Source organism: Anguilla anguilla, chromosome 5 (genome assembly GCF_013347855.1).
Source record: "Anguilla anguilla isolate fAngAng1 chromosome 5, fAngAng1.pri, whole genome shotgun sequence".
NCBI classification, from domain to species: Eukaryota; Metazoa; Chordata; class Actinopteri; order Anguilliformes; family Anguillidae; genus Anguilla; species Anguilla anguilla.
This window is the reverse complement of record NC_049205.1, coordinates 16,085,699-16,105,140: the sequence shown is the minus strand read 5'-3', so window position 1 is coordinate 16,105,140 and position 19,442 is coordinate 16,085,699. Positions and strand designations below refer to the sequence as shown.

General features: G+C 44.0%; 1 protein-coding gene across 5 annotated transcripts in view; it reads left to right on the top strand.

Moving 5' to 3' along the window:
* Nucleotides 1-703: 703 nt before the first annotated feature.
* Nucleotides 704-19,442, top strand: part of LOC118226888 (serine/threonine-protein kinase DCLK2-like) — a 50,569-nt gene continuing 31,830 nt past the window's right edge. For 2 of the 5 annotated variants that reach the window (XM_035416858.1, XM_035416856.1), the window contains exons 1-2: nt 707-1,873; nt 9,197-9,531. In XM_035416858.1, the coding sequence (XP_035272749.1) occupies nt 1,435-1,873; nt 9,197-9,531 (774 nt within the window). In that variant the 5' untranslated portion in view covers nt 707-1,434. Of the gene's footprint in view, nt 1,874-9,196; nt 9,532-19,442 lie in introns of all 5 variants that reach the window. The other 3 variants (XM_035416855.1, XM_035416859.1, XM_035416857.1) reach the window with 3 other exon arrangements.

Sequence of the window (19,442 nt, the reverse complement as noted above, 5' to 3'; positions counted from 1 at the left end):
AGACATTCACTTCTAGACTTCTAGACCTGCATGCGATAGCATACATAATAAGTGGAATCATTTGGAAAAGCAATCAAGTAATTCATTTGGAGTTGGATCGCACTGAAAATACAGGTCAAAAAAATATAAACAAACAAACAAATAAACAAATAAAATAAAATAAATAAATACATATTCCCAGATTTGGCCTTGGGGCTGTATTGTGTGGGATGTATATTTGTGCAATTTAAATCCCTGAAGTGCTAAGAGCCACTAATTTCTGATGATCATTGAAGGATGATTTACTCTCTAAAGGCCAAATTAGGTGAGAAGTTCAAATGTATAGGAAAAAGAATGCCCATTCATCCCCAGAATCATTTTGTACAATGTGCTATATTGCCAGTCATTGCTTTAGAAAGAGAATACATATAAATGATAAATGATTAATGGGTAAAATCTAAAAAAGTTCTAAATGCAGAATCAATATCTTCAATATCTGCTTGCTGAAATAGAAATAACTTTCTTTCAAAGGCAAATAAAGTGGCAATGAGCCAACCCTGTATTATGTTAAAAAAAAGTAAGGAAAGGAAAACGTTTGGAAGAAATTGACAGCTGTTAATTAATCTTAATTGGTCAATAAACATCATGGGACGAAAAGGGCGAGACTGGGCCCCCCATGATAACGACATGAAACGAGAACTTAGTCGGTTTTAGGACCCAGGAGAACAGCATGATGTGTTAGCTTTACAATTTCGACTGCTGTAGCGTGGAGCAAGGAGGTCGCCAGTTAGAAACGGGAGGTTCGCATTCTCGGCAATGGTCTGGACGTCGGTATGCTCACCGCTGATTGCAATGTTATGCTATTGTCAGCCAATTTGTAACGATTCAAATTCTCTTTTTCCCTTGAATATTTTAACTCTTTTCGTAATTCGGGTTTTTGGGACTACGGATATACTGCACTGTAACAGCTAGTGTAGCTCTCAGTTTGGACGGCGTTCTCAAAATATCTGGGTTAATTTTCCAATGACTATTAATTTTATTTTAACGAGGACAGTTTTTCATGGACAGAAACACTATTTATGTTTTATGTTTCATTTATGTTCAAGAGTTACGTTCCAAAATTATCACTGGCTGGCTTAAGAAGACAGGGTAGGAACCCATCGATTGTCAGGCGTTACATGTTTCAATTTTAGTCGAGTTCAGCAGGACGGATATAACATTGTTTTTGTGGATATAACATCTGTATTTTATGTTAATGTTAATTCGGTGTAGGTGTATTTCGCGGTTTGATTACTTATTACGATACATGAAGGTAAAGCTACGTTTTGTAGATGGAAGGTCTGTGTGAATATACTCGTCAAAATTGCAGCTGATTGCAGAGGGTTTTTTTGTCTCCGTCATCACAGAAAGCTGCTGACAAAAGGGATTGCCCTGGATCGTTGAGAAAAGTCATTTATGTCTCGTAGTCAGCACTCTCTGTTTGACACAACAATGTCCCTCAATAAAAGTATTGAATGGGAACATTTTGAAGAGCGTGACAAGATGCACCGGTCTTCTCGGGGCACAGGTACTGGTTCCCAGTCCGGGTCTCGGGGAAATGGACTGGTTCCCAGTCCGGCGCACAGTGCCCACTGCAGCTTCTACCGTACGCGTACGCTGCAGTCCCTTACTTCTGAGAAGAAAGCCAAAAAAGTTCGTTTTTACCGAAATGGGGACAAATACTTCAAGGGTTTGGTGTACGCGGTGTCGAATGACCGCTTCAGGTCCCTGGACGCGCTGCTTATGGAACTGACCAGGTCGCTGTCGGACAACGTGAACTTGCCCCAAGGGGTACGGAGCATATACACTGTGGACGGAACCAGGAAAATCACAAGCCTGGAGGAGCTGGTGGAAGGTAAATCAAGTTTAGAACACCCGCCTGCACCAGTGGACACGCATCACAGCGCATCACTGCTCGGCTGGATAGGCGCGCATGCACGGGTGGACAAACTAATTGATCGCTTAAATGACCAGCCTAATGGATCCATCTTTATAAAGCAGGTTACAGCTGTGCCGATATAAACATTCAAATCACTTAGCCACCTGCGCATGCCGCTTTATTAAGCTGTATCTATTAAAATGAGAATTTAAACAAGGCTTACTGAATTTGCCAGAAAGTGCTCAAAGAGACCTTAAAAAATGTAAACTACACCACATAAAAGTATAGGAGGGCGACGAGCTCCGAAGTAGTCTAACTGGATACGTCATATAAAAGAAAAACACATTCATTGACAGATTAACATCATATAGCAGAATATATATATTTAACTTTCACATATCAGACAAATATAGGTTATTTGTTTGTGTTTGTGTGTGTGTCAGAAAAGGATATTTCACATGTCAGAAAAGCTATGTCAATGTTATATTGGATGTGTATAAGCAAGTAAACTTCACATTTGATACATCAGATATCAGACACATGTGGATATAGCTTATAGTATGTCTTGCCTTTATCAAATTTTCCATTTCCTTGCACAATACCTCATTGATTTTGTTTGGATCTCCAAGAATCTCTGTGCTCATAGATCATGGTGTGGAAGCTTGGTGCATGTCTGATTTCAGTGGATAAATTCCATTGATTTTTATGTAGAGTTTTAAAGGTTTAATCTGCCAAGTTCATACTAGCTCATAGATATTTAAATTTTTATTTATATAGAACATGTACAGATAAATTCAAGTGTTTTGTTTGTCTTTATGAGCATAAGTAGGTAAATGTGAATTTTCTCTTGAGTGTAAGAACGTAATGCAAATGATTCCATTCATATGCAGTTGTTTGTTAAATTTAGTCAGAAGGATTTTAACAGAAAGGCGAGTGGAGGGTTATGATAATTATCTGTCGACACTACATTTTGCAGGGGAAGCAGTGATTAACCTATATGTGAATATGACTTTCACCTCTGCCTGGTGTTTCCTCAGTAATGCCTGGCCAAGTGGTTCTTGTACTGCATGGCTTAACTGTCTGCAGGGGGTGATGGTGATTTGGTAATTCCTTAATATTTGGCGTTTGCCCGGATAGTTTAGTTGTGCAACCACGGAGACCCTCTTTCTTCTCATATGACCGTAACCAGGCCATCCAGTAAATGTTGTTTTTATTTGTACAGCAGTAGGCTTTCCTTTGGTTACTTATCCTATATCTCATCCAAGGTTTAATGTGGTCTAATCCTACAGGGGTTGTGATGGTCTTCATGGTGGTTAGTGACTGTTTTTGGATGGGAGAACTAGGCCTAACTGAGGTAAACCAAGGTATTGTATGATGCGGTTTGGAGAGCAGTTGAGCATTCCTCCTGGAAGATAGACTGCAAAATTGCGACTCGTATCCTTTCATACTCACTGTCTAATCAGACTTCAAACACCTGGACATTAGCCAGTGAAACAGTTTTAAAAAAACGTATGAATACACATAGACCATCTTTTACAACAGCTGTGGTCTACATCTGTGATGATTTAACTCTGAGCTCAATCTAGTCCTCCACTTTCACAGTCTAATACAATTTAGAGGTATGCTGTGGAAACATGATACATGTTTCAAAGCAAATATTTGGTTTATAGTTTTGTTTTGCAAATTTGTGGAGATGGAGAGGGAGGTTGGGAAATTAACACGGCCTGTGTTTTAAATGCATTAGTCTCACTGTAGGGTTGCAAGAGACATGTGACTTCGGGCTTTTGAATCAGATTTAATTGCGCTTTGGCGGGGAGCCAAGGCTATTTTGGATCGCTACTCTTTCGTTCGCCCGCGATGGCGCCCTGTGCTAATCTACAGTAGCGGAGGGCGGCAGCTGCACACGTGCTCGTTATCATTTCCACGTGGAATTATTTGTCGTCATTCCAGGGATTCTATTGGAAACGTTGACCACTGGCCCCGAGTGGATGATAGAGTTCAGAACCATACCCTTCAAAAACGTCCTGCCGTGACACACTGCGACTGCATGTGTCAGTGACTGTGTGTGCGTGCGCGTAGGCAATACAGAGTCACTCGCAACAATGTCGGGAGAGGGGAGGACCCGGGCTGCCTCCAGTTGAGTTGGGCACACGGTGGGGGGCAGGCGGGCGGTTGGTGGGGAGAGGGGGGCAATGGGAAGCCAAACACCAGCGCCTTGTCTTTGTTTACTCAGGCATTAAACAGGCAGGAGGGGAAGAACCCCAGAACTGCCAAGCTCAGCAGCCAAAGGAATAGACGGAAGACCGTTAGTGCCCCCCACTAAGGAACAGAGGGGGCAGACCAACTGCTGCTCCCCTACTGTTCCTTTCCTGTACAGCACACTGGACCATATCGAGGAGGCTGCAGCGAGCAATCAGTGCAAAACTGACCTGGGGATAGCTTAAAGTGAACTCAACACAAAGTTTGGTGGTGTAAAGCCAGTGCGTATATCAGTGTTGACTTGTGTGAGCACTGAACAGCACAGCTGCTGACTTGAATTGAGCCTCCTTGGAGAGAAATCTGGATACGATTGACAAGGGAATTGCATTTGTTTAAGGGTGAGCAAATGGAGGCTCTGATAAACCGTGCTCACTGGAGGGTGTCTGTGTTTAGGGTCTGACTATAATCAAACACCTGAGACCGGGCTCTCCGGGCGGTCCCTGTCCCCCTGTCCTCCTACAGGAAACTCTCTTTCGGTTTTTAAATGTCTCTGAGATTTAATGACAGTTCCCCCCTAATTTGTGTCACTGCTGTCACCAGTCAGGCCTCAGGCAACACCCACTCAGCTGGAGCTAATCTTATTAATTAGCGGTTTGTTAATTGAGGCCCTATTAAAGCCTACAGTCAAGGGAGTTTAACTGTCTCTCAGCTGTCTCTTTGTCTGCGATATGTAGATGAAGAACAGTGCAAAAAAAGACAGATGGAATGACCCTGTTCTTTTGGAAGGAGAGCACAACTGGAAAAAGTTGAAATAGAATGTATGTACTATGTTTATGGTTTGATCTCATCAGTTGCTCACACATAATGCTTATAATCAGATTCTTAGAAAGTCCAAATGTGCATTTTATTAAAATACAGCAAACCTGCATATTCTGGTGAAATAAAGGCACGTACTTACAGGTAACATGTTCTGTGAAATCATATTTCTAAACATAGTTTAGAAACACGGAATCATTTCCAGCTTTGTCTTTTGAGACAACTTTGTTGGCTTTGACCCACTGAGTGCCGTATGGAGACCAGACATCAGCTGGCCAGTTGTGGCCAGTTAGAGACGGAAACCAAAGAGAGTTAATGACCTGGCATTTTGACGAGGTTCAGGAAATTGAGGTCAACCCCATACGTTGGGTTCAGCACCACGGACAGCTCTGCCCACATCACAGGAAGTAGGAGTGGGCCCATCACTCAAGGCCATAAGCTGCAGTGAGTCACGCTGTTCCCTTAAGCTGCCCGTAAGAACTCCTGGGGCATCTGAACCACGTTTCTCTATTTATGCTGCACGCTTGCCGTACGCATGACCGGTAGTAACTTAAAATAAAAACCAACATTGGTTCATCCTGGTCTCATTTCAATCCCTGGAAGAGATTGCGTTTAAGCCTAAATCAGTTTCGCGCAGTCATCGCGGTCAGAGTTTGGTTTTGTTTCAAAGTGCAAGGCCGTCGTGTGCCTGAACACATGAGCTATTGTCTCGTAAAGACGTGAGCACGTTGTTCTTTGCTTTAGTTATAAATTTAATTTATTTTTTTTAAAGTGTGGTTTTGATAAATGTACTGTGATTCCGTTGTGTATTTCATTGTGTGTTTTCCATTTCATATTCGGGAGAGGAAAGTGTTTGAAGAGACATGCATTGACATTTCTTTGTGGTGGAGTGCGGAACACTTACAGGGAACACTTACAGTAGAATACGTTTGGTCTCTAGTGGCATAGATTTACAGCCGGTAACTTGCACCGCTGCCAGTTTTGTGTGAGGTTATTTTACGCTATTGGACATCCTTTTATACTATTCCTTGAGTTAACTGCCACGTGGTTACTCTTGATTTATCTACAGTCCTGTGTGAATAGTAGAGATGAGTACAGACGTAAATGGTTTTACATTAGAGGAGTATAAGTGCGTGTGTGCACAATGGCTTTAGTGGCTTTATTTCATAATGGCCTTCATTGAAGTGGATAATTAAATGTGTTTTCATTCATTTCATTTTCTTACAGATATTTGCTCTTTGGCACTGCAGCGGTATAAGGGAATGTGTGAGAACAACACGGTCAAAGATGAGAGGATGTTTTTTTTTAAATTGATGCTTTAGTCCTTTGTCTCTGGACATTCATGGTCTTACTGTCTGTGTAAGAATGTGTAAGAGATTAAAGGAGTTTCTGTAAATTGCAGAAAGCTTTTAAAAGTGCACCGATGTGCAAGTCTTACTTTGTGCCCAGCCATGTTTCGAGCCATTGTCTCACTTCTTTTGTTTGAATCCCGTAATTCAAGCAGAGGTTACAGGCAGAATGAGACCAATGGCCTTGAACCAAACACAGCTCTAGGCAATTACACCCAAATAGATTGGGTCAAATTGATCTGTTCTTTTCACTCAGAAAGACAACCCCACCCCCCACCCCCCTTTCTGTGCCATCTTCCTGCGAGGATCGTTAACCTCTTTGCTAACGCTGCGGACGAGGCTGCGTTTCTTCCGGTCAAACGTAGCGCATTACATTTTACACGCAACTCTGCGCCGCCCTGAGAGCCGAGGCGATGTTTAATAACCTCATTTGTTCTGCTTCTGTGGTGTGTGGAAATCACCCCTGCGAGGGTTAAAATCACTTCTCCTCTCCAGTGCCTCTCTCTTCTCAGCAAATGAGCAGAGGGCTGCTTTTCAGAGTGGCTGAACAAACATAACAAGAGGTTTAAAGCGCTTTAGCCTCTCTTGATCTGGAGTGCATTGTTCTGTAATCGCTTTGCGGCGTTTGAATTATTTGACCTTCGAATGTGGTCGGTTTTGTAACAGGATTTGATCCACATGTGCGGATGCTTTGGGGTTTGGGTATTTAAAATTTAAATTAGACATTTTTTGGCCCTCCCTTTGGATTCTTTTTACTTTATTCCGATAGAGAAGGGATTGTTGTGTAGGAAGTGTCGTGGCGGGGGATCGAACCCCCAACTGCATGGGGGGGTTAGCTTTATTGCTTGAGATTCTGGCGGTCGTACGGACTGTCCCCTGGACGCGCTTCGCTTAAATCTTAAGATTTATAAAGCGAAACGTATCTGTTGAACATCAGATCTCCCAGACAATTTAGGTACGCTTCCAACCAAGTCTGCGTTGTTCTTCCTGCCGCGCTGATTGTATCAGCCAGAGGAAGTTCACGTGTTAAACAATCATTTCCAGAAAACAATAGCCAGGCCTGGCTTCCTGCCTTTTTACAGACCTTTCGTTTTTGCCTTTTCGCCTGTCCGGGTCCTCGTGCTTCACCACGCGGACAAGCGTGTACGCAGGCTACTAGCAGCTGCAGTGAAGGGACAGAGGAAAGGGAAATATTTTTATCTGGATGTAGCACATTGGTGCGAAGTGTACACTGACGGGGTGGGCACATGGAGGCCCTGAATGGGGCTTTTGTCCCAGAGAAAGTCCCTCCGGGTGCAAAAGTGCTACCAAGCGCAGAGGACATTGCAGTGCAGTTCTAATCTGCAGTAAACCTCAAAAAAGAATTTTTGCTCTCCTTTTTTGCATCCTTGAAAAGACTTCAAAACGCTTTCCTTTATTTATTTTTGCATTGCTCAGAAAAAGACATCCTGGTTTAGACTGAATTTAGTTGAGAGTTCCTTGAGCTGTCATGGGAAAAAATGGACAAGTATCAGCCATGTCACTTCTGAAAATGACCTTGTTTTGTGATGCGTGTTATCATCGTGATGCAGATACTCACAACCACAGTGTGAGATTTAGAATATAGTGTTCAGCAGACCTATTCTCCCTGGGTGATGATGTGCGTGCAGGTTACCGGAGTATTTGGGTCATGGCCGATCTGCCCTATCGTTTTGCCGTTAATGGCTCGGTTTACCTGGTCAAAAGCGGTCTGCAGCGAACCGGCAGGGGACCGTTCGCGGTTCACGCGCCGAACGGTTATTTGGGTAAGCCCCACAGAGAGCCTGCCGGGTACCTGAGTGGTGGCAAAGGCTCCGGTGAGGTCCCGGGCCGTTTCCGTTCACCGACGGGTTAATAACACAGTTTACTCTCCTTCCCGCTAACCCCAGGAGCCGCGGCTATCGGCTTCTCCCTCTGCTGCATTATTCACACCCGGTAGGCTGGTGATCGCAAGCACTTCCCGGGGAATGGGGAGAACCAGATGAGTGCATAAAGCCCATTTCCTTTGGGGAAAATAACTGCTGAGATGAACTATACAGAGTTTGCTAGCGCCTGTACCAGGATTATGGAGCACCAGTCCTGGCAGGCTGCAGTGGCTGCTGTCTTTTGTGCTTGAAAACAATGTGGACAATCGGTTAGACAATCAGCGACTTAAATGAACTGTCAGTCTATGCTCATGCCCATGTAAAGTGCTCAGCAGTGTTCGGCTAGACATATTCTGTTATTGGAGAATATTGCTTTGAGTGCAATCTGATTGATGTCAATCATGTCAATCTCCTTTTTATTGCTGTAGTCTAGACGCTTTCAATAATTAGCTTGTTAGCTTTATTTCCTTGTGCATCTTTAGTGCTAGCAGTGCTGTTATTGGGACTACCATTGCGACGATTATATTTACCTCTGCCTTGATCGTGATCACATTTGTCCTTATTGCTACCAGCATCTCAACCATTAGAGTCATCACTATCTTTATTGGTGTGTGCATTGGTATCCCATTGGAGATAAGCCTTAACCAATGTAACATTAAGATGTAAGTCCTTTTATTGTTTGAAAAGTCTCTTATTTTTGTTTGTTTAAATTTGTTTGTTCTAGTTTGTACAAGTTGGCTTAATGTTCAATAAGATAGCTGGCAAGTCGTCTTTCGAGTGCACTTCTAGAACTTGTGTTCTCTCTTGGGTCTCTACCTCTACCCCTCTAGGGCACTTCCACCTTTAGGGCACTTCCCTGCTTTACAGCACTTTTCCTTTAAGGCACTTCCCCCCTCTAGGGCTCTTCCCCCCTTTCGACCACTTTTCCCCTAAAGGGCACTTCTCCACTCTAGGGCGCTTTCCCCCTCTAGGGCACTACCGGGTAACACCATCTGCTAAATGCCTGTAATGCGACTGCATCACCCGACTCCATCTCTTCTGCCCCCCCGCAGGCGAGAGCTACGTGTGCGCTTCCAACGAGCCGTACCGCCGGGTGGACTACACCAGGAACATCAACCCCAACTGGTCGGTGAACGTGAAGACGGGGGCGTCGCGGTCGCTCCCCTCGCTGGTGCCGTCCCGGGGCGAGCCGCGGGAGAGCAAGGACTTCATCAAGCCCAAGCTGGTGACGGTGATCCGCAGCGGCGTGAAGCCGCGCAAGGCCGTGCGCGTCCTGCTCAACAAGAAGACCGCCCACTCCTTCGAGCAGGTGCTCACCGACATCACCGACGCCATCAAGCTGGACTCCGGCGCTGTGAAGCGGCTCTACACGCTGGAGGGCAGGCAGGTGAGCACTGCCCCACCTTAAAGAAATGGAATACAACTGTATCAAGATATATAGTAACTATGTGGCCTTTTTAAAAAAAATATATAAATAAAAATATATTTCTCAATATATTTTAAAACATATATTGCAGTATCTGAATGCAGCAGCAGTTTTATTTACGGTATTTGATCTTTTGTCAGGCTCTTCATTTATATGTATTTGCTCAGTAAGTGGGTCATGCAATTGTCAAACCTAGCTGCTTGTAGGAGTGTATATGATATATTCACATTCATAGCAGAATTCTTAGGAGACTTCAATATAACTTTGTGTTTTTATTTTTGTATTTTTTATATAGCTCCATTAGTATTCTGAACATATATAATGTGACGGTACTTGAGCTATAAAGTACTTTATATTGTCGGTTGAGGCAAATCAGTTTTGTTCTTCAGAGTATTCAGTGTAAATGTTTCTTTGAAATGGATTTCGAACGTGTTTCCTAGAAGTCATGTCTTGCTGCTCTGTGCTGCTGTTGCTAATTGACCATGCAAAACGGGATTCTCCAGTTTTTAATGCAGAATTCATGTTTTGGAATGCTTCGTCCGTTCTGCCTCGCCTCGTATGGGGTGGCCACACGGAAATGTGTTGTCAGTACAGAGCTAATGAATTTTCTTTGGGGCTCATGCATTCGCAGAGGACAGGGATGCCAGAGATCTATCTATGAGTTTTCGGAGCTTTGCCTGTATTTTTTATTTCGCACACACCAAAAGATGAAAGTAGTAGAACTTTTGCGGGACTGCAGTTAATGTAATCCTTCAGTAACCGCTATTCAAAATGACCTCCCAATTCCTTTCTCCTCCCAATATCACGCCTCCACTACTCTTTCTAGTTGGGGAAAAAAATGGACAGTGACTAAAGAATGTGCTTTTCTTATGTTTTGTTCATCGGCCAGATGTTTGCCATTGAGGGCGGGGTTTGCTGATGATTGGCAGGAATAGTGTTCTCAGGACTGGGAGATGTGTGTTAATACTTTAGAATATGTGGCTTTGGCAGATGTGCTGGAAACGGGAAGCTATCTTTGGCTGTGTGTCAAAACCACAGCAGTGGTTCATACTTCACAGGACTGTAATGTAGCTGACCTCTGAAACCTGATTCATACTCTGACTAAAACTGCACGGTAATATAAAGGCTGTGTCATATTGGCCCTTGAATTCTTTCTCCAGTTCTCCTGTAGAAGCCAGTGACTGTTTCAGTCTTCACTTGAGGGAATTGTTTGGTTAAACTGAAGAAAAATACACAATATTAATTTGGCCTCCATTTTGATTAAGACAAGCTACCCCCCAGGTGTCCTTGAGTGCATTAATGTTCGGTTGCATACCGCGGAGCAGGTGTTTTAAGAGAGGCGACCGTGATGCGGAATCACGTGCTCTTTTCAGCCGAGCGGACGGAACGGCTCTGTGGCCCGAAACACAATCGAGCCTTATTTCCCCAGCAGCCAATGGGGATCTTCAGAGACAGGCCGAAGACATGACTCAGGAAAATAATGAGCTGTTTCCGCTCAGCCGTGGCTCCCCAACAGAGCCCTCTTTCAGACGGAGCTCTGAGGAGGAGACCGGAGCCTGAATAATCCTGAGACTGCACGTGACCAAGGTACGGCGCTCAGACGGAGCCGCTGATGGATCTGTTGATGTAGACCACACGGAACCTTCTGGATGAATTTAGCCTGTTTAGCATCCGCTGCAGTGAGATTTGATTGTTAATATCATTGAACAAATCAATGGGAGAATAGCGCTCGCTAGGATATTTCAAAATTCTACTTTTGTTAATGTACAAGTACAGTGCACGCAAAAATACCCTCCATCGATAGGCTGTCCTATCTTAAAGAAAGTAAGACAAACAAACACGACAAATACTTATTAAACTGAAATGCTAGAAAAAAAATGCTAGCGTGCCACGAGACATTACTAGAACCTATAGCAGACAGCCCACTAAAGGATCTGATCACAGAACATCCTGAGATTTATCCGCAACAGTTCTGTTTCCCTAACAGTGTGTTTTATTCTCTAATGGGAGATATTAAGGGTCTGACTGACAGAAAATGGTTGCAGTAAAAATTTAATTCTCTTGATTTATTTTCTCTGTCTTTTAGATTTTCAGTTTGTATGACCTTCTCCTATTAAAATGACATTACATCATAAATAATAAATTGCAGTTCTGTGAAAAGTCACCAACTCTTACTTATAACATATCGTCCTCTTCTCAAAGTATGCAACTTATTTTATTCTGTAAAAATGAATGAATGAATTATTCTGTAAATATTGTGAGTGAACCATAATCATGCATTATTTATTTTAAAAAAAATGAATGAATGAATGTTGCGGCACGGTTTCTGGAATAGGGAATTTCCTTCAGTGTACACCGTGTCAAAGGACAAAACAACAAAATCTTTAGGCGGTTGTAATCATGGCAGCTGTCCAACCTCAACATTGACCTGTGAAGTGTCTCTGTGACTCCGGATTGATCTCCCATCCAGAAAAACTTGTGAACTGTGAGTCAACCTCACTATAGGAATCTATGACCAGAGACACCCATAAGCCCAGAGTCTATACCCAGAGATGTCCATGCAATCCCAAGCACCAGGTTAGTACTGAAGAGGGTTATTAATGTACCATACCAGGGAAAACGCTAAATGGAATGTGAAAAAGCACAGATGTCTCTCGGGACACGGAAGCTATGATCTCCTTTCCTTCCAAAGCCAGACTCAAAAACATGTTTAGGCTTTCTCTTGTGTCCCGTTGTTTCTTTCTCTCCTGATAGCAATGCAGGAACATCTCTTTGGAGGGCCCGCATGATCTCCCTTTCCGGAAAGCCCGTGTCACTACACCCGCCCCTAAAAACCCCGCTTCAGTGACCCTACACCTGCCCTCTAAAAACCCTGCCTCAGTGACCCTAAACCTGCCCTCTAAAAACCCTGCCTCAGTGACCCTAAACCTGCCCTCTAAAAACCCTGCCTCAGTGACCCTAAACCTGCCCTCTAAAAACCCCGCCTCAGTGACCCTACACCCGCCCTCTAAAAACCCCGCTTCAGTGACCTCTGTTTATGCAGCGCTAAGCTGATGACAGGGCAGTAACTTTCACCCATCATTTGAGCAGTGCGAAACGCACCTCACACAAAGGGCAAAGCTCTCTGCTTTTATCGCTCAAAGATGAGCTGTGTCTGCAGGAAGCGCCGGAGACTCCAGTCTAAGAGATGGGAACGGTGTGACAAACATTGATGTCGTTAGGTGTATATCCTGCTGCAGTGGTGAGTCACAGTGAAATCCCCAGGGCTGTTGCTGCTGGATTTTCCTCCAGGAGTTTATAGGGCAGTGAAGGTTAGGGTTTGTTATGTTATTTAAATGTGCATGTTCACTATTGCATAAACAAATTTGGCAAAAAAAAAAATCTTTAGAGAGAGTGCATAAATATATGAACATTTCTTCTGAACTGCAGTTATAACTGGTACTTGAGACACAGAAAAAATGGATAAAGAAAAGATTTAAAGTTTTGCTCGGTCTTCAGACTTTGAGAGTGATGGAGCAAGGGAGGAGAAAGAGAGTCTGTACAGTATATGTAGTGACAGGATCGATTATGTTTCTGCAGTGTGGGCAAGCTCTGACTGGTGTCTGTCACCCTGCTGAGTGACAACGCTAATTTAGAGCCGCAGGCGTGGAGTACAGCTTCCTGCAACCTCTGCTCCTGGTGAGGCCTACCATGCCTTACTCTTCTAATATGTGATTAGAATGTTCTTAACTGGACATTCTAATGCTGATGAATGCTGTTGAATCACTCTAGAACACTAGAACACTGACTTAGAATTTAGAAATTCCAAACCTGCTCTTCAAAGGGTTAAACATTAAACATGCCTGCAAGTGAAGCCTGGCCAGAGGAACTGAGAACAAGTTACTTCCGTTTGTACAAAAATAACAAACTGAGAAGCTTTGTCATTGAATCTGAAGTGTGATTCAGGGTACAGTCCTGCAGAGGAGGCCATTTTCTGAACAAGGTTGTCACTTTTGCAATCTGAAATAGTTGAAAGGCCTGTTCCTCTATGTGGAAGCACACTGGTGTTGTGGTAATGCGTTCACGTTTATGTTACCAGAGATGTACCCAAGGGGGGGTTTTCGGGTTTCAGGCCTCCAGAAATTCCAAAGATACGAGTAACATATGTGGATGCTGATTTTGGAAGCGCCCCAAATAGAAAGGCACATGGAAGAGGATATTATGGTTTGAATGTAGTTCTCGAGTTTTTAACTCTGGACTGAAGTTTTGACAATTTAACATGTGTCATGTGTCAATTATTTGAGACCACAGCAGCCATCTGGAGAGTTTCTAGTCCACACTCTATTTATATAGGCATTTTTTAATAGAAATTCTAATACTGTATTGTCAGCTCATGACTTTTTTGGTCTGGCCTTACGGTGAGAAATACTATCTTCATTTCTTTTGATTTTATCCACATGCTTGATTGATTTTTTTTTCTGTACACATTCAGATTGCCGGGCAGTCGCTAATGAATTAGTCCATTAGGTGATTTATATTAGCATAAACACTCCATTGAATCTAATTGCTGTGAAAGGAGGCTAGCTAGATGTTCTGCACTCTATTTGATGCCAGTAAAGTGTTGATGATTTTAAACCTGTGACCTGTAGAAAATTGATACCTTGCTTATTATAGAGTAAATGGATTAATGTGATCATGTTTACACTGTAGAGGGTATGAAAGCCTGGGGGTGGACAGAGGTAGAGAAAAATAGCTTATTCACAGAGTAATGGAGCTCACAAGACTGGAGACTGGGGCTCATTTTGAATGGACCTCAGAGAGGAAAATGGAGCCCAGATAAGGGGAATTGAGACAATGGCGTTCAGATAGGAGACAATGGAGTTCAGACAGGAGAATGGATCTTAGACCGGAAAATGGACCGCAGACAGGAGAGGATGGAGTTCAGATGGCAGTGGGGTTCAAAGAGTATAAGGGGCTCTGAGAGAATGGTGCTCAGAGTTGAAAATAGTGCTCAGATAAGGGGAATGGGGCTCAAATTAGGACAATTCAGATAGGAGAAAGAATCTCAGCCCATTTCCCTGAGAGACCGGTTCTCTTATCTGAATTCTCTTCAGCTGCTACCTCTGTAACAGAGTGGTCTCTAACAGTTCTGTGCTGCTTGGCTCAAAGGACTAGAACAGGCCTGTGCTTTCATTCCTCTCACCAGACATGGAGAGAGAAATTAAATCTGCAACAGTACGGTTATTGAATAGACTGCTGGCTGAAGCCTGCTTCCTTCTGGTCCTGAATGTACATGAGAGGAGAACAGAGAGGAGAGGGGACCCACCACAGGGACCGTAAGGCCAGCTGACCGCATCTGTGGAATTTGCTGCAGCTGTCGAGGAATGGAGACCAGATTATCTAAATTTGGGCTGTCCACATGCCCAAGGGGGGGAGGGGGGCATGGGGAGTCTGGATTTGAAGGAGTCTTGGGAATTGGACCTCCTCAAAGAAGTCCTACTTTTCAGCTTCAATCAGTTATTTTCAGTCACCAATATGGAATGCCCAGAAGAAATCCCTGGACGACACTACCGCTAATTGGGCTTTGCTTCTCGACACTGCCTTGCTCGGTCAGCACTGGCTGGATACAGCACTAGACCATGGGCCCTATCCACACACTAGAGCACTGCCTTAAAGTGAGCCACCCAACAACAGCCATGACTCCTCCCCTGACCTGTGTGCAGTACCTCATGTCCTGTTGGGACCTGATGGAGTTTTCTGCCTTTCTTACAGAATCCCATCTGATGTGTCCTCAGGGAGAAAGTATAGGGGAGAGTCTATTAAGGAAGCATCAGAGTTTAAATATGTTTCCTCTTGTTCCTGGATTTTTATGTCTAATTGGAGCTTATCATTAGCAGACCAGCAAAATGAAAGTCCTTCTTAGCCACCAGTCTACTGACTGCATTCTAGTGCTTTATTCCACCCATGTTATTTTTTCTCTGTGTTACTGTCCTTATTAAGAGAATAACATTGACTGTGTCAAATCAGGGGCGTGTTTAACCCCAAAGCAAATTTCAGGTCCTCCTCGTGCTTTTCTGGCAGAAACGTCTGTAAAATAGCAAATCCTTTAACACCGGGCTGATCTTGGTGTCCCGGGAGTGCACTAACGTGCTAACGGCGCACGAGAAGGACGCTAGAATCCCGCGTGCCATCTGCTCCTCAGCAGTCGAATCACAGGCCTCGGCATCCGTCTGGGGAATCGGAGGAGTCGCGCGGGGCCCTGACCATGAGCGGTTAATTAGACCGATAAGCCCGGGCCTTTAGAGCGCAGCTGTCAGGTGCAGACCCCCGCTAGCGCCCGCTCCACCAGCCACTCCACTGGAGGATTGTTGTCTGTGAATGAGCGTTAATTGATAACCGTTTCGTGATTGGGGCCAGCTCAATCAGCTGCCATTCTGGGAGGATATGCCTGTTTTCCATTTCAAAGTAACCAGAGCTCTCCTCTTTGAAAGTGAAATGGCACTTCCTTTTGGCCAGAGACCAGTGGTATGAGAGCCGCCATTAACGTATCTTTGGAAATTTTAGCAGATCCGTTTTTGAGTGAAAGCTCCAGGTATCCTTAGTACTGCTTCAAGGACTCCCCCTCCCCCCATCTTGTACACAGAAAAATGTTTAGGATGAAAGCAACACTGATAGTGTAACATTTCCTGATAGTGTACATTTTACTCTGATATTGTTAATGTACACTATCAGTGTTGGTTTAGTATTGTAAGAGTAAACTGTCAGTGTTGGAATAGCCCTGGACATTTTACAGCATACAGGTAGAACGGTACATTTCTCAGCAGTTTTCTCTGTTTTCCTGAGGCATGAAAGTGTCTCTGCAGAATTGTAAGAATGTGGGTGTGTTGCAGTTCAGCTGTCGTGAGTCATGGGTTTGGCTCAGGCTAATGTGATACACAGAGACTATTACTGCTCCACCTCCCCTGGCTGTGAGTGCTCTCCCCACAGAACATGATCAGCGGGGAAGAGCGGCTAATGAAATGTTAATACGTCTCACATCACGATCACTTTGCGAGCCCTGATAAGGATCATCTGTCTGGGGAGATGCAGAAGAAATCCATCTAGTCCAGAGAAACCACCCCTCACCCCTACCCCCACGTCTCCTGGCGGAATGAGATTGTTCGGCCCACCTCCCTCTCTCAGGCCCACTTAAACCTACAACACATAGGAAGTTTATTTTTAAATTTCAAGTCAAAGGACCTGTCACAATATACAAACTTGCCAGTGTGGAATTGTTGGTGGATGTACTGCAGGATTTTAAATCAGGGAATTGCAGTACACCACTATCTCAGGATGCAGCTACATTGTTACTGTGAGAATAAGCAAGCTTGCTTTTTTCATGGTAGCTTGCTCAAAGATTGAAAATACAGCATATAATTCTGGTGAAAGCTGCTGGGTGTTTTTCAACCTGCATGCTTCTGTTGTTGTTATTGGCCTCTAAAGAGCAAAGGTCAAATGAACACTCCTGTTCTCACCACAGCTGTAGCTCTATCCGTAGTCTTCTGTCTGTTGTGTGCCTTTCTTACTCCAGTGGTTTTTACACAGTTACTTACTACTTACTTTTATGCAGCTTTCTTGTCTTTATTCTTAACTGGCCCTCATGCTACTGCTTGTGGAAAACTACGTGGGTATCATGTAGATCAGGGGTTTGTCTGGTCCAGGGACCCCCATCCAGGCTCAAAGGCACCCAGAGGATCCCCATTATAAATTATATTAAAATATTATATACCTGTATTTACTATATATAGATATTTTATAGTCTTTTCATAACAAGTCCAGGCCAGGAACCCTCTACAGTACCCCCAGGGGTCTGTGAACCCCCAATTATAAAGCCAGGATGTCGATGAATGATGGTTTTTGGCTGGTTGTTGGCTGTCCTTGTTTGCAAGGCTCATGAAGAACCAGAAGATTATCTGGTTTTCATCACTTGAAACCGATGAATAGCTGAAAGATGATGCCCATGCAAATACATTGTAAAGGTATTTGTTTTCATCCCTCACAAAATGAGAAATACCTTCTGCCTATTGGTTGCAGAGGAATTGTCAGTCTTTATGGTCAGCCGCATTTAACTACCTGAGTGTGAATCTTAGAACGCATGACAAATGTAGCTTTGTAAAGTATGTCAAATTAAATTGCTTGTCAAATGAAAAGAATATATGCACCATTTTCAGCCATTTCATGGGAGAAGTGAAAATATTGTGTTGAATCCATGATCGTGAAATTGTGAGGAAAATATTTGCAGGGTGCGAGACACAAACCAAGAGGCACTTTCATCTCTCACCTGTAGACACCCTTGATTGCCAGTCAGGTAGCATGCAAGGCCACTCTCAGGTGAGCCACTCTCAGGTGAGGTTTGATCCAGGGATGATGTCACACTACACCACGTGGATTTCTAGGCAAAAAACCCACGTCCTTCTGGTTCAGTTGACCTTCTGGATTGCGCGCTGCTCAGTCCACGCTCATTCTCAACCACAGTCAGAGCGGAGGGCCTCGTGCTCGTGCGGCGTCCTTATCTGGAAGTGAAGAAGGTCGTTAGAGATAATTAGGCAGCGTGCGGCTTTCCGCTGCCTCGTTGAGAGGACAGGGGTTGAGGCCGTATGATTACGTACACGGAGCAGAACACGGCATGCTGGAGATGAGATGCGCCCTCTCGCTGACCTCCCTCAAAGCGGCTAACCGAATGTTTACAGGAGCCGGGCTAATGACGATCCTGTTTTCCCTGACTGATGACAGGATCAAACTGGGCCTTGCGGTTTGGTGTACTCTTTTTTTTTTCCCTTAAAATGTAAATCGCTTTACAGATTCTGGACTCCTTGACGTTCCTTTGGGCCGCTTGATCTACGTATGTTTAAGTGCTACTTGAGCCATATGAAAAAGGGGTGGTCAACAATGCTTGACCATGCAAGGCCAGACTTGTTCCTTGTTTAACAACACAGCTGTAGGGAGGGGCCACAGGATATAGTACCTATAGTAAGACAAACGTCTGCAGAACTATCAGTGTTATAGCAGAATTGTAACCGGCAGCTTCACCTCTGTTCACAGTGCTTTTTTGGAGATCTGTGTATCACAATGGTTTTGCCCTAAACTGAGAGTTTCAGTATAATCCTCAAATCAGTCACCTGTGGAGAATGTAAAACCTGATTAGGCTGCTAGATTTATTTTCAGGATAAACTTGAGTGCGCTCTGTCACTGGCCAGTATGGGTTTTGAAAGCATGTTTAATACTGATGACTCACTCAAAGACTGTCGTTGTGGTCTGTTTAACAGATGTAGATTTATCTCTCGTGGGTCACAGCTTTATGAATTGAAACCATTCTGACACACTTTTACTAAGAAGGATATACACATAGCTAGGATGCATGGAAGGCATCAAAGGGTTTAATATTCCTGCATATGTCTGTCAGAAACACATTTTAGATCCATATCTGGCCACTGTTGCAGAGAAGAAGCTTAATCTCCTCAGTTTGCCAGTTTTCTAGACTGAAATGTTTGAGTGAGAAACAGAGAGAGAAAGAGACTGAGAGAGATGGACGGAGAGAGAGAGAGCGAAGAGCAAAAGCTGGAACAGAGTGGAAAATCGGATTGACCGGCGTCCACAGAAGTGGATTAGCAGAATAATGAGCGCAGATTACCCAGCCTGTTCATGCTGCCTCTGACAAAGCACTCGCGTGGAGCCCCGTGGTGATCAGCCGTGTTCCGGCATGTTCTCAATCCTGTGCCCCAGCCCTGGCTTTGGGACAGGAAGATGTGATTGGTACCGTATGCAGGAACAGCTGTGTTGTGCATCGCTGTGATCATCACCACCTCTCCAAAGTCCTCTCCAAATAAACTTCCTTTTGTGGTTTATCTTTATCA